At 44.2% G+C, this 24,144-nt stretch overlaps 2 protein-coding genes and 1 non-coding gene across 4 annotated transcripts in view; 1 reads left to right on the top strand and 2 right to left on the bottom strand.

The window, feature by feature from the left end:
• The window catches only part of SEC23B (SEC23 homolog B, COPII coat complex component), a 46,057-nt gene extending 43,791 nt beyond the window's left edge, over positions 1–2,266 (bottom strand). Inside the window, exon 1 of one of the 2 annotated variants that reach the window (XM_056121727.1) lies at positions 2,149–2,266. The gene's annotated coding sequence lies outside the window, so the exon portion shown is untranslated. The remainder of the gene's footprint in view (positions 1–2,148) is intronic. The other variant, XM_056121726.1, reaches the window with a different exon arrangement.
• Positions 2,267–13,149: 10,883 nt separating this feature from the next.
• Positions 13,150–22,090, top strand: RBBP9 (RB binding protein 9, serine hydrolase). The gene is made up of 5 exons (XM_056121633.1): positions 13,150–13,295; positions 14,837–14,879; positions 16,219–16,324; positions 21,290–21,375; positions 21,712–22,090. Exons 1-5 carry the CDS (start codon positions 13,197–13,199, stop codon positions 21,936–21,938), a joined length of 561 nt encoding a protein of 186 aa, XP_055977608.1. The 5' UTR covers positions 13,150–13,196; the 3' UTR covers positions 21,939–22,090.
• A 1,384-nt stretch (positions 22,091–23,474) lies between these two features.
• LOC130030887 (small Cajal body-specific RNA 1) lies at positions 23,475–23,607 on the bottom strand. Its single transcript, XR_008793550.1, has one exon. It is a non-coding gene; the product is annotated as a small Cajal body-specific RNA 1 (non-coding RNA).
• Between the last annotated feature and the right edge of the window lie 537 nt (positions 23,608–24,144).

Below are 24,144 nucleotides of genomic sequence, written 5' to 3'. Positions count from 1 at the left end.
ATAACATAACCACCCTTATCAATCATATGTCTTATCAGCCAAGACAATTTCAGATACAAGTTTCAAACCCTGTTTCAGCATTCAAGCTTCCTTCTTTTCTTACTTCATTAAGCAGTATTAAACATTACACACCAAGGCTGCAGAGACATAGGTGATGAGGTGCATGCTTTCAACCGACTCCAGCTCAATCCCTAGTTCCACAGTCATGAGCTTCGCTGGGTGCAGCCCTGGAGACCCCCAATCACCACTGCAGTGCCCAGATAATCCCAGGTGCAACAGGGTGCAAGCAGCACTTGGACCTGTCACTGAACTGCTTGCCCAGGTGGCAGAGAATACTGGAGTGGCCCCTAGAGCCCCTAAGCGCCTCTTGGGAGCACCTACCCCTGCAGAAAACAACCCAAAACCTCTACATTCCAAGTAATCTTGGTTTGGGCCATTTCTTCTGCTCCTTTTGTTAGCTATGGAGAAAAAAACAAAGCAGGTGGGGGAAGGGATATTGATGGGCCAAATCAACCGTCCGCAGCAGTTGTAAAGCAAAACTATTACAAAAGTTTTCAACTGTGCTGTATTTCGCCAAGATATTGATTAGGCTCATTCATGCCTTAAAAGATAATGGCTAAAAAAGCAATTATTCACAGACTATAATGCCAACTCCTTTGTGTCTTTTATTTAACCAGCTGACATCCTAAAATCTGGGCTAACAAACATTTCCACCCTTAGAGTTCAAGAGACCAAATCCAGCAAGAAAAATGGGGGAAAGGCAAATTAAAGAAATCTGTGATATTAGTGATCTCAAGTGTTCACTTCATGTCCTGAATAATAACTGCCTCCATATTATTACGAGAAGTGCCATACAAAAAAAGGCTTGCGGGCTGGAGAGATAGCACGGCGGGTAGGGCGTTTGCCTTGCACGCGGCCAACCCGGGTTCGATTCCCAGCGTCCCATATGGTCCCCTGAGCACCGCCGGGGTAACTCCTGAGTGCAGAGCCAGGAGTAACCCCTGTGCATCTGCCAGGTGTGACCCAAAAAGCAAAAAAAAAAAAAAAAAAAAAAAGCTTGGACTAGAACAGTACCTAGCTAGAAAAACTCATCAATGAATTATTCTTTTACCTACCTACAATGCAGAGCACAAAAATTCCAAAAATTTGCTCCAACTGAAACGAAAAAGGCACAGGACTGGAGAGAACAGTACAGCAGGCGGGCTGCTGCCCAGGTTCAATCCCCGATACCCCAGAGGTCCCCTGCAGCACTGAAGGGAAACGATACCTGAGTGCAGAGCCAAGAGGAAGCCCCGAGGACTGCCGCATGTGGCAACAAACCAAAACCAAGCAAGTGACTCAAAGGAATCTACTAGTACTTCTGGATATGGGGGGAAAATGAGTAGTTTGCACACAAAAGGCATTTCATCCTTGTCCTGGCGGCACCGGGACAATGCAGGTGGGAACGAAAGGCAAGGTTTTCTACCACAATTCTCAGCAGGTCACTGAACATTATCAAGAAATCCTACTGTCCTCAAGCGTCTCTGCATTGAAACCTACTCTCCGTTTCTCACTGCTCCTTCCCTCACTCTGAGAACACGGACCTTCAATCCCGAACACAGGACCCACGGGAGTTCATAACATCATCAAATTCTCTCCAAGACTGCAAATTGTGTGTGTGTGCGCGAAGGTGTACTTTCCTAGAGAAGGGCCAACGATTCTGAGCAAGTTCTCAAAGGGCTGATCAGTCTCTCTAAAGAGGTCATCATCTGAATGAACGAAAGAACAAATACTGCGGAAGAACAGACCTGGCAGTCCCGCCAGCCCCCACCTAATCCCACGGGGCACTAACATCCCCGCCCGATTTCAGTCTGACTCTGGCGGTGGCCCGAGCCCGCGGTCCCCACTCCAGCTCGACCAGGAAGCCCCTGGATGTGAACCTCAAGCCCAGCCAGAAAGCGGGAACCGGATCCTTCAGTCCCGCGGCCTCAGGACCCTCCGCCCCACGGAGACTGGCCGCCGAGTCCCGGCGCGCGGAAAGCATCGCTCTCCGCGCGCCCCCGGGCCCAGATCCGCTCGGGCCCTCTGCTCGCCGGGACCTCGAGCCCGGCCGGACACCCGAGACTCACCCGGGGGAGGGGGGGGGATGAACCCCCGCGGCCCACTCACCCGCACTCAGCTATGCACCCTCCGCTCCGAGAATCCGAGCCCGGCCGCGAGCGCCAAGTCCAGCTCAGCCTTCATCCGATTGGCCAGCGTTCCCGTCACACACGCCAGCCGGCCAATCCGAGACGGGCTTCACCCCCCGCCCCCCGGCGGCGAGCGGAAGCCACTCGCGTAGGGGCGCCGCGCCGCCACCTTGAGATGGGGCGAGTGAGGCGCCTCGGAAGACGCGTTTCGCCGAGCCGCTTGTAGACGTCTCCACGGTAACGGTACGCTTCTGCTGAGGCCTGCCGGGCTGGCTCCTGACGCGGCCAGCGGGCTTCCGGGCGTTGCCCGGATCCAGTGTGACGTCCGCAGGCCGCAGGAGGAAGTCCCTCAGCGCCGCGGTGGCCGGGAAGCAACACGGTGACGTCGCCGTGGAAAGCGGGGGCAGCCCCGGCGAGAAGCAGGCGCGGCGGCAGGTGTTAGCGGAGGGGGCGGGACGGGAGGGGCGAGGCCGGCGCGCCGGGCGCGGGGCAGCGGGCGTCCCTCGCCTAGCTGCCCCTCGCGGCCCCGGCGCAGTTTCTGTGTTCGGGGCCCGTCGCGGGTTCGCGAGAAAGTGAGCCACCGAGACCTGTCACACTCGAGCGACTCCGAGCTTGGCAGAACGCAGCCGTCCACAGCCACCACTCTTTTTTTTTTCCTCTTTGGGTCACACCCTGCGATGCACAGGGGTTACTCCTGGCCCTGCACTCAGGAATTACTCCTGGCGGTGCTCGGGGGACCATATGGGATGCGGATGCTGGGAATCGAACCCGGGTTGGCCGCGTGCAAGGCAAACATCCTACTTACTGTGCTATCAACTCCAGCCCCAACACAGCCACCACTCCTAACATTGCACCCCTTCCTATAAATGAAAAAAAAAGTTTCTTTTCTTTTTTTTTCTTTTCTTTTCTCTTTTCTTTTCTTTTCCTTTTCCTTTTCCTTTTCCCCTTCCTTCCTTCCTTCCTTCCTTCCTTCCTTCCTTCCTTCCTTCCTTCCTTCTCTTTCTTTCTTTCTTTCTTTCTTTCTTTCTTTCTTTCTTTCTTTCTTTCTTTCTTTCTTTCTGTTTATTGATCTCACACAGAGATAGCCTTGCTGTAGCATGAAAACAACACAAAATTAAAAACAAGCGGACAGAAAGCCCGGGCGGGAGCCTCGGCGGGTAGGTGGACGGCTGCATTAAGGAGCTTGCATTGCCGGCGTCTAACCTGTCTGGTCCCCTGGTGTCTCCTTAGAGCCCCGCCGGGAGCTACCCCTGTGCGCAAAGTTAGAGTAAGCCCTGAGCATTGCCGGGTGCGGCACTCAAGCAAAACCCCATGAAAGTTTTTTTGAAAGAAGTTTTAAAAGTGAGTAAACATAAACTTAGGCCTGAAACATTTCTAGACATCCAAGAACTACCTCCTGTTTGCTCAATTTGCTAAATTTAACGTTTGAAACAAGTTTTAAATTATAGCACCATAGAAATTAGTTTGTCTACAACTGTAAGTGGTAGTAACTACAAAAAGTTTGGAGAACAATGAACGATACATTTCTATTCAGAACAATATACATTTTTCACATTTAGCTGGTAGGATGTTTGCTTTGCACGCAGCCCACCCGGTTCGATTCCTCTGCCCCTCTCGGAGAGCCGGGCAACCTACTGAGGGTATCTCACCCTCATGGCAAAGCCTGGCAAGCTACTCATGATATATTCAATATGCCAAAAACAGTAACAAGAAGTCTCACAATTCGTTGGTGCCCGCTTGAGCAAATTGATGAACAATGGGAGGACAGTGCAGTGCTACAGTGAAAGAGTCAGGGCCAGAGTGATAGTACAGCAGGTAAGGCTGTATATGGCTGTACACGGCCCAGGTTTGATTCCCCCAGCACCCCATATGCTCCCCCAAGCACCGCTGGGCTTAATTCATGAGCACAGAGCCAGGGGTAACCCCTGCCAGAAATCAAGTAGTCATGTCAAGGGCCTAGAGAAATACAATGTGGACTTAACACAAGTACTTTGTAATTCTTTGGTCATGGATTCAAATCTCTGATGTCCCACATGTGCCATATGCAGTCCTGGCAGCTCCACTCTTTGAGCCTGGCAGTTCAGTTGTCTTCTATCCTTGGTGCCACAAATGATTTCTAGCTGTGACATGGGTATGTGAGCAACACAAAAAGGAGTGTGACCCTGATAAGTACCACAATTCAGATGTGTGAAGTCTGAGAAGTGATCACAAAGGACTGGAGTGCATGATTTGCATGTGGGAGCCATGGGTTCAAACCCTAGCACCTTTGGGTGTGACCCAAAAGGAATAAAAAGTGTACAAGTAACCACCAGAAAGTGTGACCACTGGTAAACACATCTAAGTACCCCCAAATCCCCAGCAATCCCCATAACTATAAGCTGTGTGCCTCAACTGAAGAAGACTTACTTCAGAGGCTATGCATGTAAATACTGTAAAGAAGTGCAAAACTCAAAAAACAGAGCTCAGTATGTATGCACATATACATACACACACACGTACCCAAAGAGTAGAAAGAAGACAAAAGTTTCAATGATGACCATCATGCCAATTTAAAATGAGCATTGGTCAGAAAGTCAACTCATTTAGTCCAGTAATGAGGGAACCTGCAGGGATGCTCAAACTTGGGGCTGGAGTGATAAAACAGTGGATAGGGTGTTTATCTTGCACATAGCTAGCCTAGGTTTAATCCTTAGCATCCTATATGGTCCCTAGAGCCCCAGGAATGATGCCTGAGTATAGGAAAGCCTGAGCCAGGAAAGCCCCAGGCACTGATAGGTGTGGCCTTACTAATGACTATGTTCAGGGATCACTCCTGTGGTGCTTGGGAGTGGGGACATACGGGATGCCAGAGATTGACCCTGATATGGAATGCCAGGGATTGACATGCAAGGCAATCGACCGCCTTCCTCACTACTATTGCTCCAGCCCGAGAATTTTATTTTTTTTTTCTTTTGCTTTTTTGGGTCACACCCGGCGATGCACAGGAGTTACTCCTGGTTCATGTACTCAGGAATCACTCCTGGCTGTGGTCAGGGGGACCATATGGGATGCTGTGAATCGAACCTGGGTTGGCCGCGTGCAAGGCAAACGCCCTACCCGCTGTGCTATTGCTCCAGCCCCCCAAGAATTTGATTTTTAAAGTCAAATTATCTATCTATAAAATTCACTTATATTGGTCAGGAAACAATTTCATTGCTATAAGTTTTCATTTTTTGTTTCTTTTTGGGTCACACCCAGCGATGCACAGGAATTATTCTTGGTTCATGCACTCAGGAATTACTCCTGGCCATGCTCAGGGGACCATATGGGATGCTGGGAATCGAACCTGGGTCGGGCCGCATGCAAGGCCATCGCCCTACCTGCTGTGCTATTACTCCAGCCCCCTGCTATCAGTTTTCAGTAAGTGTGTTCCTCTCTCCAGAGTTGTGAAATAGCTTAGTCAGATGAAGGCACGATGATCACGATCACGACCATCCTGTTGTTCGTCGATTGCCTTGAGAAGTTTCCAGTAACGTCTCCTTCGTCCTAGCCCATAGATTTTTTTAAAAAGTGCCATGTTCAAGGCTCTTTCAGGTTTAGGAGAATGAGACCCATACCGAATGTAAACTGCCCACACGGCAGAGTCTGGCAAACTCCCCGTGGCGTACCCAATATGCCAAATACCAGATAAAGGCACACACTCCCTAAAATCAGATCATTCAATGGGGTCATTTTTAAAATGCCCAGCATTACATGGAAAATTTCTGTTGACTATTAAAAGAAATCTATGATTTTCATGACCTAATATTCATCATCTTTAACCCCAAATTCCGTTTTTCTCAATCAGACTTCACGAATATCAGTCATATATTTAACAGTCTGCTGGATATCTCTGGTATTTTTTGAGTGCCCCAATCTTATCATGGCCTGAAAACTTTTTTTTTTAATTTTTGGGTCACACCCGGTTATGCACAGGGGTTGCTCCTGGCTCTGCACTCAGGAATTACCTTTGGCAGTGCTCAGGGGACCATATGGGATGCTGGGAATTGAACCCTGGCTGGCTGCATGCAAGGCAGATGCCCTACCTGCTGTACTATCACTCCAGCCCCCGGTCTGAAAACTTTCAAAGTAAACTTTTGCCTCTTGACTTTCTATTTCACTTGGAAGTACTGTTCTCTTTCCAGTTAACAGCCTTGAAACTAAAGTGTTACCCTTAGTACCTTATCTCTGATGGGGTTCAGGATATGGTATACAAAAATACAACTCACACTTTGTTATCTTACCAAGAGCTTCACACATTTAAGGCATGTGCTTTATGGCCGAGTCACTTCTTCAGTCCTGTGAATATTTTAAGTTGAAATAATTTGAGAAATTGGGGCTAGAGATGTTATAGGAGTAATAAAGCCAATTTGGGTTCAATTCCCAGCTGCAGCAAAGGTTCCCCAAGTTCATGCAAAGTGTGAATCCGATTACAGAGCCAGGAACACAGCCTGGTAAGACCCAACCAACTCCCAACCGCCTCAGACAAAACACAGAAGCATTCCTATAATGAAGAAAGTATTTGTTTATTGGTATTTATTTCAAGAAACAATGGCACTCTCAATAGGAACTATGTACTAAAACATGATTTTTTAAAAGATTCCTTTTTAAGTTTTTCTTTCCTCTCTCAGATGATTAGTTCTTCCTTTGAGAATAAAAATAAGGCAATGGCCTCAACTTTCACCTTTTTCTCTTGTTTATGTTAATAATGTTTGCAGAGATTATATAATGACACACAGATCCGCTTTTTCTTTTTTTTTTTTTTTAACTTACTGGTACAATTTACTATTGTACCTTGATTTCTTTACTTATCTGTTGCACAAGCAGGGTTTTTGTTGTTGTTGTTGTTTTTTTTTTTTTGTTTTGCTTTCTGGGTCATACACAGCGATGCTCAGGGATTAGTCCTGGCTCTGTACTCAGGAATTACTCCTGGAGGTTACTCCTGGAGGTGCTCGGGGGGCCATATGGGATGCTGGGAATCGAACCTGGGTAGGCCTTGTGCAAGGCAAACACCCTACCCACTGTGCTATCGCTCCAACCCTGCACAGCAGTTTTTGACCTTATCATTGACCAAAGAAGAAATAGCTAGGTTTCGAAGGCAAAATATAAACTTCTTTATGATTTGAAAAATATGAAGCCAGAGAAGTAGCTGAGCGTGTTTTATTTGCATAAGTAGGCCCAGGTTCAATTCCTGACACTGCTTGATCCCCCAAGTACTACCAAGAAAGACCCCCTCCTCTGTACAGAGTTGGGAATAGACCCTGAGCACTGCTGTATGTGTGACCTAAACACACACACACTCTAGAAATGAGCACTTACATCTGCTGCATCATTTGTTAATTTTGAAAGAGCTATCCTCAAGAACTTGCTAACGTAGATTTACTCTTATAGCAGATTCGACCACCCTCCTCTAAAGTTCTCTTTCTGAAAAATCATCTTCGTTTTCACTTTGTTTTCAGATTAGGATCTCTTCATTGGGCCATTTATATATAACTCTTCAAAATCCCTGTCAAAACCCTCACACCTCTTCTATCATCCCATTTCTGTTTAATTCACATGTGAGTTAGTATTTTATAAGAGAAAGGGACATTTTAAAAAAGAAGGCTTTGGAATTTAGTAGGATTCCTGGAGAAAGAGAGGGAAGTGAGGAGATTGTTCTTAGAAGAGAGGAGGGTGTTCCAAACCCCCTAGTGCTGGAGCGATAGCACAGCCAGCGGGTAGGGCTTTTGTCTTACACGCTGCTGACTGGGCCGACCCAGGTTTGATTCCTCCCCCCCTCTCAGAGAGCCAGTAAGCTACTGAGAGTATCTCGCCCGCCTGGCCCCTGACGTATTCGATATGCCAAACACATTAACAACAAGTGTCACGATGGAGATGTTACTGGGCCCTCTTGAGCAAATCAATGAACAACAGGAGGACAGTGCTACACCTGGTGGTACTCAGGGAACCATATGCAGTGCAAGGGATGAAACCAGAGCCACAGGCGAGACAAGGGCCTTACCCTCTGTACTGTCTCTCTGACCTTAGGATTATGTATAAGTAAAATAACATCAGGGTCATATGTGAGATTTTAAAAAGATCTATCTGGCATCCAATGTGAGATTTTGGTTTGGAAAATTCGGGCAAAGATTATGTGGGAGGTTGTTGAATTTTGGCAAAGATTGTGGAGAGAAGAGTGAGGACCTGAACTAAGCAGTTAAATGAAATTGAGGGATGCTTAGAAAAGTAAATCAACAAGGGTGATAATTTATTATTAGTTTCAGAGTTCTGGAGGTATAGATAAAGGGAAAGAAAATATTTTTATCCGTCTAGATTATTGACTGGGGCTCTCTAATGAAAAGACAAAAGAAGAAAAGCATATACATTTAGTTGATAGATGTTTTACATGCAACTGGAATCATCATAAGGAAATACAAACCTGAAGAAGTAAACTGCTTCCCCTACCAATTTTCGTTTAGTTATCTACAGTACTGTGAATAACAGTTTCAGGCATACAATATTTCAATTCCAGACTACTAGTGTTCACATCCCTCCACCAATAACCCCAGGTTCTCTCTTACCTCAATGCCCTTGAAAAACTCATTTTGTTTTATAAATTTTAATTTAATGATAGTTTTAGTCATATGTTTACCATACTGTTAATGCTTGTGAGTTTTTTTGGGGGGGGGTTGGGGGCACACCTGGTGTTGCTCGCAGTTTATTCCTGACTCTACATTTAGGGATCATGTGGGATGCTGGGGATTGAATCCAGGTTGGCTTGTGTGTAAGCCAAGTGCCCTACCAGCTGTACTATGGCTCCAGCCACATATGGTTTTAATTTGATTTGATCTTTGGTTTTTGGATCACATCTGGTGATGCTCAGAGGCTATTTCTGACTCTGCTCAGGAGTGACCCCTAGCAGTGCTCAGGGGAATCATATGGGGTTTTGGGGCCAAACCTGTGTTGGTCACATGCAAAGCAAGTGCTTTAATTGCTCTACTGTCTCTTTGGCTCTACTTGTTTTTGCTTTTAATCAAACTAATTATTTTTTTCTCAATTCAGATGAAGATTTTAAGAGAAGGGAGAAGAAAGAGCAAAGTCCAGGAAGCCTCCTCTAATGGGAGGGGACCTCAAGCAGGGTTCCTTATTTTAAATGTTATTGTTGCTATCATAACTATTGTTATTTCTCCTTCAATCCTCTTTTTGCACTGTTGTGGTGATAACTGGGGATTGCACATCTTAGTGGCAGTGCTTGCAGGAGTGGTCACATTCATGGAACTGTGGTGCTTGTGCACATTCTGGCTTTAGTGCTCAGCCCAGAGCATTGTGGTGCTCACACACATGTGCTAGCTGGTGGCTTCACTCCTGGCCAAGGTGCCCGCATGTCTGTAGTTGTCATGCTTGCATACATTTGGAAGAGCCCCGGAGATGGAGCATTGTGTGTGTGTGCATTTATAATCTGTGGACTTTTATTTCATTTTATTAAATGTTTTAATGAATTGAGGTACTGATTTACAGTACTGTTAATGGTGGTTTAATTCCTGTTGGGGCCATCAGAATGAGCCTGTGGAGACTGACCCACAAACGGGCAGGAACACAGGGACCCATAAAAATGGGCAAGCAATGACTCATGTGTCCAGACTGGTTTGGATGAAGCTGAACATCTCTTTCTTTATGCTGCCTTCAGTAAATAACCTAAATTCCAGTATACCAAAACAGTCATTCTTCCTCTTCTCAAAAAATCCAAGCCCAGCTTCCCAGCTTGTCTTTGATGTGTAAACCCCAGGTACTTGTGCCCTCCCAGAAAAAAATAAAAAATAAAAAATAAAAAAGCATTTCTTTCTGGCGGTTGAATCTAACTGGCTTGCAGACTTAAGGAAACAATGCATGCCTCAATGCCTCAAAGTTCTTCCTGTATTTTTTTTTCTTTAGAGCTGTGTGTGGTAGGGTGATAATAGAAGGAGATCTCAGAACACTCTACCTTTGTCACAGGATCTGAGTGAGTCCCATGATCCTCTGTAAAAAAATAAATTCTCTCCCATTCCTTGTCTCAACGCCTCCAACTGAACGAATATTTGTAAAACAAATTCCAACACCACATCCATCTCCAGTGTACCTACCTCTCTCCCCCAAGGTTCCCAGTGCCTCTTCTTTTCAAACCCACCACCCCCAAACTCAGTACTGTGGTTCAGTGCTTCTGTTCTGTTGCCTTTGATCTTTTGTTGCTACCTGGCTACAGATGAGAATGTTATGTATCTCACCCTCTGTTTCTAACTGAATTCACTAGCTTGATATCTTTTAGCCAAAAAATTTGAATGATATCATTCATTTTTTGGCAAATTGCACGATTTTGTCCTTTCTTAGAGCTGCATAGTATTCCATTGTGCATATATCACAACTTCTCCATCCATTCCTCCTCTACTTGGGCACTTGGGTTATTTCCATATCTTTGCTTATTTTTCTGAGTGCAGCAGTGAACATAGAGGTGCATCCATCCTTTTGGATAAATGAATGCTTTTGTATTCTGAGGGCAGATAAAGATGGCACACACTTTTGCAGCTTCTAGGGTCCCAGATAGTAGAACTGCCATTGGGTCATATGTGGCTCAAATAGGTGATAGCAGGGATCAAACTCACAGCCTGTCACATGCAAGACTCTATTTTCCCCTTCTAAGCCATCCTCCAGGCCCCTATTTTTTATAATGACTTTGTGAAGTAAAATTGATATGCAAGACTGCATATACTTAATGTGTGCAAGAGTTTTGTTGTCGCAATCATGATAATGAGCATATATGCCACCCCACACTGTTTGTGTCTCAGCAATTTTCCCATTGGAAATCAATAAAATCCTATGCACTCTTTTTTTTTTAACCTAGCATAGTTTATTCAGCAGAATTATTTCAAGATTCATCTATGGAGTTTTCTATCAGCATTCATTCCTTATGAAGTGAGTAAGTTTATATATAAAACTTAAATAACATTGACTTTTGTTTGGGGTGAGGGCCACACCAAGCAGTGCTCCTAGGCTATGTGGGTGAGCAGGGCTTCCTGTGGTGTCTAGGAAACACACAGCCCTGGGGATTCAATCTGGGACACACGTCTTACAGACAGCTGACCCTGTTTCCATCCCCACACTGAATATGATCCCTTGAGAACCACAAGAAGTGACCCCTGAGCACAGGGCTAGAAGTAAGTCTAGTACTCCTATCCCTGTGTTTAGGATTGTTCCTGGAAATGCCTAAGCAATCATGAGGTTCTAGGGATCAAACCAAGACCTGTAGCATGCAAAGTATCCTTTCAGTTCTTTAAACTATGTCTCTAGCCCAGACTTAATTTTCTTCAAAAGGTCATTGTTTGGAGGCTAAGAGTAGATTCATAATACCACTAGGTATTGTCCAAATCCCAAAATAAATACATAAGAATAGAAAAAGAGAAAAGAAGAGGGAAAAGAAAAAAATTGAAAATGAAAGAACAAAAACAAGAAAGAAAGTCTATCCTAATGTTCAAGAGCAAGGAGTATCCTGCATTTTGATCTCTGAGCGACCTTCAAGCCTTCTGGCTGTGATCCAAAACCAAAACCAAACAGAAAAAGAATGTGATGGTAAGGCAGCATATCATTAAAAAAACTTAGGTGCTAAAGAAGTTTTTCAGGTGCTAAAATACATTCTGATGTACAGTGTGGGTCAGTCCAAGGGAGGGGCAAGAAAAAAGCACTTGTTAATTTCCATTTACAACCATGCAAATACATGCCTTCCCTACTCCATTCAATCAGGTTTAGGTATATTTGTAAGGTCTTACTAGTTCTTAAAACTTCAGGACTGCCATATTACAATTAATAAATAGTGTCACTGATATCTTAGGTTCCACAGTGCCCAAATTGCTCTACATGTGAACATTTTCCTTCTTTTTCACCCAATAATGACATCTTTTAAAAGGACGTCATCTGAAGCTATTTTAAAAAAAATAACAACTAGGGCTGATATTGGCTATACTGTTAAGAACTTTTTTCTTCTTTTTTTGTTTTGGGCCACACCCAGCGATGCACAGGGTTACTTCTGGCTCTTCACTCAGGAATTAGTCCTGGCAGTGCTCGGGGACCATATGGGATGCTGGGAATTGAACCCGGGTCGGCCACATGCAAGGCAAACGCCTTAACTGCTGTGTTATCGTTCCAGCCCCAAGAACTATTTTTGAAGTCAGATGAAAAGTAATATGGATTCCAGGACTCTGCAAAAAATATGTTGGTTCTGCCTGTTTGGAACAAAAGTCACTGTTCTATAGAAATATCAGAAATTACAATAAGGAATTAATAATTAATAAATAATAAGGAGAGGAAATGAGAACAAGTGAGAAGCAAGAATAGCTGATTCTTGGCTTTTGGCAAATGCAGTAAGGGACCACTATGACAATGATAACGGGGAAGTGACTACTCTGTACTAGAACTGGGTGCTCAAGGGAGATAAAGTGATATATGCATTGGTCACTGGTCACTGTCCTCCCGTTGTTCATTGATTTGCTCAAGCGGGCCCAGTAATGTCTCCATCGTGAGACTTGTTACTGTGTTTGGCATATCGAATACACCATGGGGAGCTTACCAGGCTCTGCCGTGCGGGCAAGATACTCTCTGTAGCTTGCCGGGCTCTCTGAGAGGGGCAGAGAAATCGAACTCTAAAAGGACATATATGCATTATGTCCTTTTAATAACAGTATTGCACACAACAGGGCCTAAAAGGAAAAAAGGAAAAGGAAAACGTGCCTGCCATAGAGGCAGGCTGGGAATGCTGGAGGGAAAGTGGGGACTTAGGTGGCTGGAGGGGGAAACTGTTGTTGTACTACTGTATGCCTGAAACTCCGTCATGAACAACTTTATAATTCATAGTGATTTAAAAAAAAAAAAAAGTCAGTTCAAGAACAGCCCTGGGGCGCCTTGCAACTACAATTCCCAGAATGCCGCGGTGCAGCTCCCGGATGCAGCCCCGGGCGCTGGAGCTGCGCTGGACTGGCTGCAGGAGGACCCCAGCGTCTCTGCACCATGGCTACTCCCAGCAAGGCCGTTATTGTTCCCGGGAACGGAGGCGGCGATGTCGCCACCCACGGCTGGTACGGGTGGGTGAAAAGGGGGCTGGAGCAGGTAAGTGAGATGCACTTTGCCGCTCTGGGGAAATCAGTGTGGGCTGGTTTTCGGGTTGGCTCTGAGCATGTGTGCTCTTCCGCGCAGCTGGGCCCATCGGGAACCCCATGTGTTTTCTTTCGTATACCTTGCTGCTCCGACATAGATTCTCGTCTTCGTGGGGTTGAAATTTTGTTTGATAACATCGAAAGGTGTTTTGGACTCAGTTGTTAGCATTGTGAGACACCAACTTTTAGAACTACAGACGCCGAGCTCCTCTCGCTCCCTGGTGCCTGTTGGGACTTCCCAGGGAAGTTTACATCTGTCTTCTCTGCGCCCAGCAGCAGCCTTGTGAAAACCTCACCGTGTGGTATTAATATGCAAAAGGATGTAACGTGTATATCATTATGAAATGTAATGTAATGTAATAAATACTGAACTAAAACCTAGAAACATTTTCACTAGTACTGTCAAACCCTCCGGTATGCTCTCCAGCCCGTTTCCCTGCCGTGCTGAAATGATTTTCATTTTCTCCACCTTCAAAAATTAGTTTTGCAGCCTGTGTGATTTTTAAAACAATCATTGTGCAGTACATGACTTTGTAATGAACTTTATAAAAATGCTGTCTGGTGTAGGTTGTCTGATGCATCTCGGTTTCCATATCGAGGCAGGAAGAATTTCTTCCTGGTTGCAGCCCTCTTAGCATAAAATTGCTGGATTGTGACTGAAAATCATGGTCAGAATTGCAAATGGAACGGTCAGGGCTGGCGCTGGACAGGAGGAGGAGGAGGAGGAGGAGACTCCAACTTTCTCGCCACCCTTAATTACTCATTGGTATAGTGTTTGGTAATAGTGTTCAAGGTGCTTTTGGTTGGCGTTTGGTCCACCAGCACTGCCAGTGATCAACTCAGAGCAAGGAGCCAGACTGTCTCCCTGAATATGGGACCTCCAGTCATCCCGTCCCAACCACTGGAAGCACACACCCACCCTGGTGCATTATTTGACATACACAGCACAGTTTGACATACACATACCCTGGTGGATAATATTATACACAAGTCCTCTTGTGCACAGTGTGTGACACACACAAAACACGCAGTGTTTGACACACACACACATCTTCCTCACACCCTGGTATAGTGGCACACAACCCCCTGTTTCTCTCTCATACATACATAGTGTTTCACACATACACACATATACCGCACCCCCCCACCCCAACCCCCCATTTCTCTCACACACACATATGCTCTGGTGCAGTGTTTGACTCTGCGCAATCAGTCTATAATGCATTCACTCATGGCCTACCTAGAGATAGAGCTAGATGCTTATTTTTATGACAGTTATAGATACAGATATAAGCCAGTCTAGAAATTTCACAGCTAGTCAGAGGACACATGGAGTTTGTGAGGAGAGAGTGCTTATTCATGGGTGATGCTGTACCACACAACTCAATTTCATAATGCTTATGAATTGATAAAGATTATATCCAGTGTCTTTATTTCATATTAATTAGTTATAAACAAGCTCTTTATTATAGCTGTTTTCCCCCCCTGTTATAGATACCTGGTTTCCAGTGTTTGGCTAAAAACATGCCTGACCCAAGTAAGTAGTTTTCAGCCTGTTTAAAAATATCCTTGTCTTTTCTTTTTTTAATAAATTCATTCTTGATTGAAAGGAATATCCTAGTAGAGAAGCCAAAAGCCAAAGGGAACATCTACCCAAGAATGGAATGGTGGCAAACACTTTTGAACAGTTTGGGGAGGAGGGTGTAATCCAAGGAACATTAAAAAAATTCTAGAAAGGATGGTGCTGGAGAGATAGTATACTGGGTAAGGTGCTTGCCTTGCACGCGCCAACCTGGGTTTGATTCCCCGACACCCCTTATGGTCCCCTGAGCCCCACCTGGAGTGATTCCTGAGCATAGAGCCAGGTCACAGCACTGCTGGTGTGACCCTCAAACAAAACAAACATTCTAGAAAGGATCAAGCAGAGCACCTGAAAGTGATAAATTTTCAATTTTGCAACCAACATATTTATCCTTTCCAAAAGTCAGAAAGTATCTTCATGCAAAATTTATGGGTGTTTTATGAGGCAACAATACACCTTTATAGTATCTATATGAAATCCTAATATTAAGAAATGTTATACTGCCACTTTTGTCCTGAGTTTATCTGTGACCTTTTTAGGAATTCCATTTTTGAGAAAAAAATTTATATATATTTAGGGAAGAATAATCTCAAGGATTTAAAAAAGTTTTGTTATTTTGGAAACACTCCTGGTGGTACTTAGGCCTTAAAACCGGCTCTGCACTCAGGAATACTCCTGGCAGGGTTTGGGGAACCATATGTGCTGCCTAGGAACGGACTTGTGTTGGCCATGTGCAAGGCAAGTGCCCTACCTGCTCTATTGTTTTTCCAGCCTGTTGTTGTTTTAAACTTCAAAGTTTACACTTTGTATCCACACGAAAGCTTCAGAGCTATGTTCTACTATTTCCTCAGTATTTTCTTACAACATCATAGGGGTTTTTTTGTTTGTTTTTTGTTTTTAAAAGGATACTTGCTTATCCAAACTCTGGATTTGAGCCTACCAAACAAAAATGTTTGGCTCTATCAAAGCAATCCCCAGGGTCTGGAGAGAATAGTGTAATGGATAAGATTCTCGTTTTCCATGTAGCTGACCCCACTTCCATCCTCAGCACTGCTTATGGGTCCCCAAGTATTTTATTACCAGGTGTGATCCTTGAGCACAGAGCATGGAGCATGCTCTGAGCACTGCCAAATGTGGCCTCCAAACCAACAAAACTGAACCAGCAGCCCCATATCCATATTCTGCAATTTTAGAAGCTGTAAATTGCTTACAGTAGTGGGCTGATAGAAAGTGGGACATGATTTAAACACAACTATCTTTATCCAAATGATGGACACGTGACTTTGAACCTCAGTTACAGCGCGAGAGAGCATCTGGCTGCCCTTCATGGAGACAGAGCTTCACTGTGATGAAAAGACCATCATCATAGGCCACAGTTCCGGGGCCATTGCAGCCATGAGGTGCGATTCGTGAGTGGTTAGCCCCTGTGTGGGCTCCAGCCACACTTGCATGGAAAATACCTGTGTGCATCTTAAAAACTTGGCTGCAGAGGAAAACAGTGCTGACCTCATGAGTGGTAACCTAATCTGTTCTAAATCCTTCCTGGTTTGGTTAGTGGATTAAAAAAGGTTTTGCATTTCCTCAGGGATACATTAATCCTTTTAAAACATGTGGTTTCAATCCACCCTGGCTTCCCATTACCCTGGAAGAATTCCTCAGCCTCCAAGGCCATGCCAGTTCTGATTGGCTTCCTCTTCCCTGCCCCAAGTCTGATTTACAGACCTCATGGCAGTTCTCTGAACATGCCAGGCACCAATCTACCTTAGGCCTTGCTGTAGTTTGATCTGGGACACTTCATCTCCTATACCTGTATGGCTTTCTCTTCTAGCCTCTGCTCAGATATCTCTTTCCGTCAACGTCTTTCCTAATCATTCTGTGAAACAGCAAACTCATCTTAATGCTTCTACTCCCACTCTATCTCCACTTGCCCCACGCCCCTCCCAGCTCCCCAGTGTATAGTACTTTTTACCATCTAGCCCTGGTTTATTTCCTATCTCCAGCCAATAGAATGTAAGGTCCATGAGGGTGGGACTTTGTTGATTCTGACACTGAAAACCAGAGCCTGGAAGAATGTCTGACATATGGTAGGTGCTCAGTAAATATGTGTTGGAGGGCGGAGGCTGTTCCCTCCCACACCACTCCCCTTATCCTTGGGACTCAAGGTATGTCTTTGATGTTCTCCATAATAACAGTATATCTTTCCTTTTGGACTTAAGGTTCAGGGACTTAATTGGCCTTTAGAGTTGTGTTTCTTCCATAGCTAGGCTGGATGATAAAGGATTCTAGTTTTTTTTGTAGTCTATTTTCCCAAGCAGTTCCTTAAGATGTCACTTGAATTGCAAATTCCATAACTTCCCAGGCATGCTAATTCAAGCTATAAAATAATGCATTTCCTTGTGAATCTACAGAATTATAGTATAGGCATAGTGTTTATAAACTGCCAGGGATTCTAAAAAATGGAGACGCTTACTTAGGCTGAATTTTTAATTTTTTTTTTCTTTTTGGGTCACACCTGGCGATGCACAGGGGTTACTCCTGGCTCTGCACTCAGGAATTACTCCTGGCGGTGCTCAGGGGACCATATGGGATGCTGGGAATCGAACCCGGGTCGGCCGCGTGCAAGGCAAATGCCCTACCTGCTATGCTATCGCTCCAGCCCGAATTTTTAATTTTTTTCAGGTGAATAAACGTGCTTTCTGAGACCACAAAATGTGGCTCAGCTTAGAGCCCCTGGAGGAAAAAAAATAAGGAAAAAGAAAAAAGTGGGTAGGGCACTTGCCTTGCTTGTGGCAGATGTAGGTTTGATCCCTGGCATCCCATATGATCCCCCGAGCCCTGCCAGGGATCATCCCTGAGTGCAGAGCCAGGAGTAAGCTCTAACACCACTGCTGTGGCCTCCAAATAAAAACAACAAAAAGATGTGCCCTCTTTTAAACATCCCTGAAACTTTTTGCAGGATTATCAGCAACCTTCTAAGAATTAGCTTCTAGAAAAGATAGGCAAGGAGGAAAATGGTTGAGGAAAGAAGAATAATGGCTTCTAAAACCACTGTTATGTGAGGTTGTAGGGGAACAGGATACTGACAGTCACAGAAGACCATCCCACAAATTATTTAGTAACCACAGAGGGGAAACTGTGTCTTCACAGCGTAAGGGTCCAATGGATATCACCTAGTTGACATGCTGATGCTGGTACCTGCCACTGGTGGCTCATAATTGAAAACTGCTAAGTGTGTAATCACAAAATAAGTGAGCACAGCAGCAGTGGTGGTCTCTCTTGTCTGCTACATGTGTTCGGTGGCCATGAGCCACTTCCCTCCCTCGGCCTGCAGCTGTCGCCAGCAGACCATGAAGGAGGGAACGGGGTCTTCAGGCTGGTTGGTGATCAGTTGCCGTTTATTCCATTCTCCCCACATGCCTGTTCCTGTCTCATTAAGCTCCCCATTCCAGTCCCACCCTGCCCCTCATTCTGGTCTCCTCCTGTCCCCCATGCTAGTCTCTCGGCTTGCAGTCTTGGTCTCACACCCAGCCTCCAAGCATTCCAGGTAGCAGCTACACCCAGGTGAGGTAGTTCAATCAACAAATGAAAGCCCTTCCTTTGGAGGGAAGAAGAACAGCTCCTGCAGCCAGGAGATCGGCTCAAAGGCAAAATACCACTGACAGGTTGTGTTTCTCCTTTCCTTATTCCAACAGTCATCTTAGATTTACTTACTTCTAAATAATCTTTCTAGTCACTTTGTATGGACACAGTAAGAGATACATTAAGCTTGTAGAGGGCTCTCCTGGGATCCTGCTATAGATCCCAGAAATACAGTGCTTAGGCCAGATAAATCTTTTCTAACCCTAGCAGGGTCCTAATCCAGTTGTTATTCTGTGGATCATGAAGAATTTGTCAATGACTGTGCTTTTAACTTACAGTTAATTATTATGGCACTTGGCCTGGTCCATTTTGATACCAAGGTAGTGCAGAGCTTGCCCTGGGTCCATCCAGTCCCTCGTTAGGACCCTGCTTTTGGGGTGCTAGGAAGTACAGGCAACTGAAGCTTAACTTGAGAAAACAGATGCCCAGGAGTGAATATTATTCAGAGTCAATTAACTCCCAAGTTACAAAAGCAGTCTTCCTGGGTCTATACATAAAAGACACTGCTCTGAAGTAAACTATGCAAAAGGACATAAGGGAAGGAGAAAAGCAGTATTTCACTTACAAATACAAAATCAGGTATTTCTGAGGAATTTGACTTTACAAGTCACAGGTACTGCTTAGGAGAAATAGGTGATTAAATGGTTGGGGAAGCAGAGCACAGAGAAGAACACTGTGAATGGGTGCAATCCAACCAATCCAAGCTCCCTGCAGCCAGGGAGAAAGGACAAACTATTATCCTACAGTTAATAATTACATTAATCTCATCAATAATGTGACATATTGGCATAATATTCCTCAGATAGAGTGAGATGAACATGGTGCTGTCTATGTAGTATTCTTATCCAAAAATATTTAACTTCATTCTTATCATAAGGAAAAAGACAAATTTCATTTATGGGATAATAGAAAACAGGTTTAAATTCTTATATCCTACATGGTATTCCCAGGTGATCTCCCATCCAAGTAGTAACCAGGCCTGACCCTGCTTAGCTTCCGCAATCAGGCGAGTACAGGGTGGTCTGGCCATAGGCTGGAGCGATAGCACAGCTGTAGGGTGTTCGCCTTACAAGCGGCCAACATGGCCGACCCGAGTTCGATTCCTCTGCCCCTCTCGGAGAGCCCGGCAAGCTACCGAGAGTATTCGATATGCCAAACACAGTAACAACAAAGTCTCCAATGGAGATGTTACTGGGCCCGCTCGAGCAAATCGACGATCAACGGGAGGGCCTTTACCTTTTACCTTTTATCCTACATGGTGCCCTCAGCACCGCCAGGAGTAATTCCTGAGTGCAGAGCTAGGAGTAACGCAGAACATTGCCAAGTGTTCCCACAAAACAAAAACAAAGTCTAGGTGGTTTAAGATAAAAAAAAAATTAAAAGTAGCTTGAGAGTTATGAAAAATGCAATCTTCTTTAACTGGAACTGGAATTGAAAAATAATTGTAAGGAACATTTTGGGCACCATTGGGGAAAAATATCAATTTTATTACTACAGAAAACACCCTTGTAATTACTATATCAACGTAAATTTACTAGGTATAGTAATGATATTGTGGTTATAGAATGGTAGATCGAATGGTTTTTCTTAGGGTATACATGTCAAGGTATTTTGGGGTGTGACAAAATTAATGAATTTAGGTGCTTATTCTAGCTTCTCTGTTTGAAATATTTCAGAATAAAAGGTTGGGGGTGGGGAGTGGAAGCCCGAAAAGAAAATACTAACCAAAACATTTGTTTTTGGGCCACACCCAGCAGTGGTCAGGGATCATTCCTAGTGCGCTTGGGGGACTATACCGGGTGCTGGGGATTGAAGCTGGCTTGGCTGCACGTCAGGGAAGCACTTGACCTGCTCTACTATCTCTCCGGCCTCCCAACCAAATTTTTTTCCTGGAACAGAGGCCTCCCGAAACTATTACTGTTCCACTTCTTTGCTTAGCCTAGTTTTTGCTAAAGGACTGATTCCAAATAGCTGTCTGCTGTTAGCTACTGGGACCACAAAGATCAAGAAAGCTTGAATCTGTCTAGATAGCTAAAGGTTTATTGGGGAAGACAGAATAAGACATACAGGAGTCAGTAGTGTACTATGTGAAGTAAATGATAAAAATTTCTGGGCTGGAGAGACAGTACAAAGGATAAGGTCCTTGTATGCGATCGACCCAAGGTTTGATTCCCCACACTACTTAGGGTTTCCTAAGCACCACCAGGAGTGATCCCTGAGCACAGCTGTCTATGGCCCAATCCCCCAGCCTCACTCAAAAAACAGGTATTTTTCTGCTATGGTACATTATTTTTTAAAAATTTGGTAGAGGGGCCAGAGTGATAGCACAGTGGGTAGGGTGCTTGCATTGCACAGGCCTACCTGTGTTCAGACTTCAGTATGGTCCCCTGGGCACAGCCAGAGGTCTAGAGCCAGGAGTAAGCCCTGAGTGCCACCAGGTGTGGTCCAAAAACAAGGATCACATGCAAAGCATGTATGCATTTCAGCCCTTTGAGCCATCACCCTAGCTTCCAGACCACTTGCCATACTCACCTGGGATAGGGGAGGTGTGATAATATGTAATGAGGTTCCTGGGCCTCAGTTCCAATCCTCTCAGTCCGATACTTCAGGTACATTATTTGTAAACTAAATAATGCTGATAAATTGACTAGAAACTCTTCAAGTAGCCAAGTGACTTTGGTGATGAGATTGTGAAATATTGGTTAACATAATTTTTCTCTCTCTAGGTATGCAGAAACACATCAAGTATATGCTATTGTATTAGTGTCTGCTTATACCTCAGACTTGGGGGATGCAAATGAGCGCGCAAGTGGTAAGTTGAAAGGCAGAAACCCTACAAGAGTCCATCTTCCAGTCCTGTAGCTACTTTTTCAGGATATGAAATGGGATCCTTTCAGATAGGCTAAAATATAAGAAGAGAAGTATCTACACCCATGAATTGATATGGTTAGGTATACTACTACTAGACTACTACTAATCCATAGACTAAAATTGTAGTCTGGAGGCCTGGTTTTATTTAAACCCTACAGATGGGTAAACTAAAGAAGTGGACTTACTTAAAGTTAAATTCTGGTTCTTTATCTAGTATGATAGTGGTAGTTGCTCTTAGACACTGAGAAATATGATACCTGTATTTTCTCTCCCATAGGATACTTTAACCGTCCCTGGCAATGGGAAAAGATTAAAGCTAACTGCCCTCACATTGTGCAGTTTGGCTCTACCGATGATCCTTTCCTTCCCTGGAAAGAACAGCAAGAAGTGGCTGATAGGTTGGAAGCGAAATTGTACAGATTCACTGACCGTGGTCACTTTCAGAACACAGAGTTTCACGAACTGATAAATGTGGTAAAGTCTATGTTGAAAGTACCAGGGTAGACAGGATTTCTGCTATTCTGTGTCCCAAGATATAGGTAGAGCAACAATCAGATTACTGTTAGATACTATGAGGTGATTACTGGACACGAAAGAGATCAAAGTAAGTTCTTTTAAAAAATGCCTTAAAAACAAACACAAGTCTCGGTGCTCAGAGTTTAAGTGACAAGAAGCATTTCCATTTTCCTTTAAATCTACAGTTCCTTAAATTGCTGTGAAATATAGCACTTTCCTGTTTGGTAGGGGACATAAGGATTGCTTAACTCCCTATATCTATCCAGAGTAAGACAGAAGAAACCCAGTCGTCCTGACTCCCAGTCCAGATTAAAGCTAAATGGGTATCAGCTGTTTTAAGATTTGCATTCCTCTCTGAGATAGAACTTTTCTGTTGGGTAAAGAAAACATGACTAAAGGTCCAGAACTGGCTTATAGCTCAAAACACCAACTGCTGCTTCAAACTGTCCCAAGATATTAAACCCAGACTTAAGCCTTAATGGTTGGACACTGTTTGAATGATTCCACTCGTTCAAATGTGCTGAGGTGGTACCACCTCTGGATACCACGAATTGAGCATGCAAGGATCAGGCAGTGACTGTAAGCATAGCCCATATATATATATAGCTACTAGAACATACGGGACAGAGCAAATGGTGTTGAGAAAACTTCTAGCAGTTCAAGCATTCATTATAAAGCATAGCACTGTAGCACTGTCCTCCCGTTGTTCATTGATTTGCTCGAGTGGGCCCAGTAACATCTCCATTGTGAGACTTGTTCCTGTGTTTGACATATTGAATAGTCACGGGTAGCTTGGTAGCTTGCCAGGCTTTGCCATGCAGGTGAGATACTCTCGGTAGCTTGCCGGGCTCTCCGAGAGGGCGGAGGAATTGAACCTGGGCCAGCCAAGTCGGCTACATGCAAGGCAAATGCCTTATCTGTTGTGCTATCGCTCCAGCCTATATGATATATACATATCATATATATGTATGTATCTCAGCACAGTCAATGAGACTGACATAAAAATAGTTGAGGATTTGGGCAATGTGGAGGACTTAAGTATGAATTATTAATGTATGAACGTGGCAAGGTATTGCCATTGGTGATTTTTATTTTTTAGGATAAAACTTGAGAGTGGTTTGTATAGTCAGGGAATATGTATGTTGGTACATTATATTTACATGATTTATTTGAATAACGAAATTATCAACGAGTTATTAGATTACCTTGCATACATAGGAATTATTTGAATTATCAACTGCAGTGCAGCTGCAGTGTAAAACTAATACTGCAAAAATACAAAATTCAAGCCATCCATATGACTACTGCCATAGTATTTTTTTTTTTCTTTTTCCAGTTGTGCCTGTGAATTTTAACTCCGAATGTGTCCTTACGTACGGGGCTTAAGAAATTCATGGGGTTTTTTTTTCCTTTTTGGGTCATACCTGGTGATGCACAGGAATTATTCCTGGTGGTGCTCAAGGGACCATATGGGATGCTGGGAATCGAACCCAGGTCGGCTGCGTGCAAGGCAAATGCCCTACCCGCTGTGCTATTGCTCCACTCCCAAGAAATTCATGACTCTTGTTTTAATGCTGCACTTCTTAAATCCAGCTGTCATATAACAAGCCTTTCATCAAGGCTCCGCTACAGATAGCTTGGCTAGTATGAAGTGCTACACTGCCATGGTATTTCCCTAGGTGCTTGAAATGATTCTTTGTAAAGCTTGAGAAATAAAGATGTCAGAAGATGAATCCTGGGAACCATTTGCTTTTGTTACAAATACCGATCCTTTTCTTGGGGGGAAGGGTCTCACCCAGCAACGCTCAGGGCTCACTCCTGACAGTGTGCAGGGGAACATATGGGATGTCACAGCAAGGCAATCATCCTACCCATTGTACTACCTCTCCAGCCCTGGTCTAGCTATCTTTTAACTTTTATAATAAAGATCTCTTTCATGGACCAATTCATGATTGTTTAGATTATATTCCCTCAAAAAACCTTTTTAATTTCCTGACACTTTCGGGGCTGTAATATCCTTTATGATGCCTCAAACAATTTCCAGTGAATCCACGCCTAATGTACAACCTGATGTTTGCTGCAGTGTGAATTCTCACTGTGCCTAGAAGGTACCCAAATCCATCAAATAAACCTCAAAATACTTTTGACCTCTAAATCTGCTTCCTACTTCAAAAAAACGTATGTTAGAAAAGAC

The sequence above is a fragment of the Sorex fumeus genome, unplaced genomic scaffold (genome assembly GCF_029834395.1).
Source record: "Sorex fumeus unplaced genomic scaffold, SorFum_2.1 ptg000044l, whole genome shotgun sequence".
Classification (NCBI taxonomy): Eukaryota; Metazoa; Chordata; class Mammalia; order Eulipotyphla; family Soricidae; genus Sorex; species Sorex fumeus.
This window is presented reverse-complemented; position numbering and strand designations above follow the sequence as displayed.

Coding starts and splice junctions, on each gene's coding strand:
- RBBP9 (XM_056121633.1), top strand. CDS start 13,197: ATGGCTACTCCCAGCAAGGCCGTTATTGTTCCCGGGAACGGAGGCGGC. Junction 14,880..16,218: donor TAAAAACATGCCTGACCCAA/GTAAGTAGTTTT, acceptor TTTGAACCTCAG/TTACAGCGCGAGAGAGCATC. Junction 16,325..21,289: donor GGGGCCATTGCAGCCATGAG/GTGCGATTCGTG, acceptor TTCTCTCTCTAG/GTATGCAGAAACACATCAAG.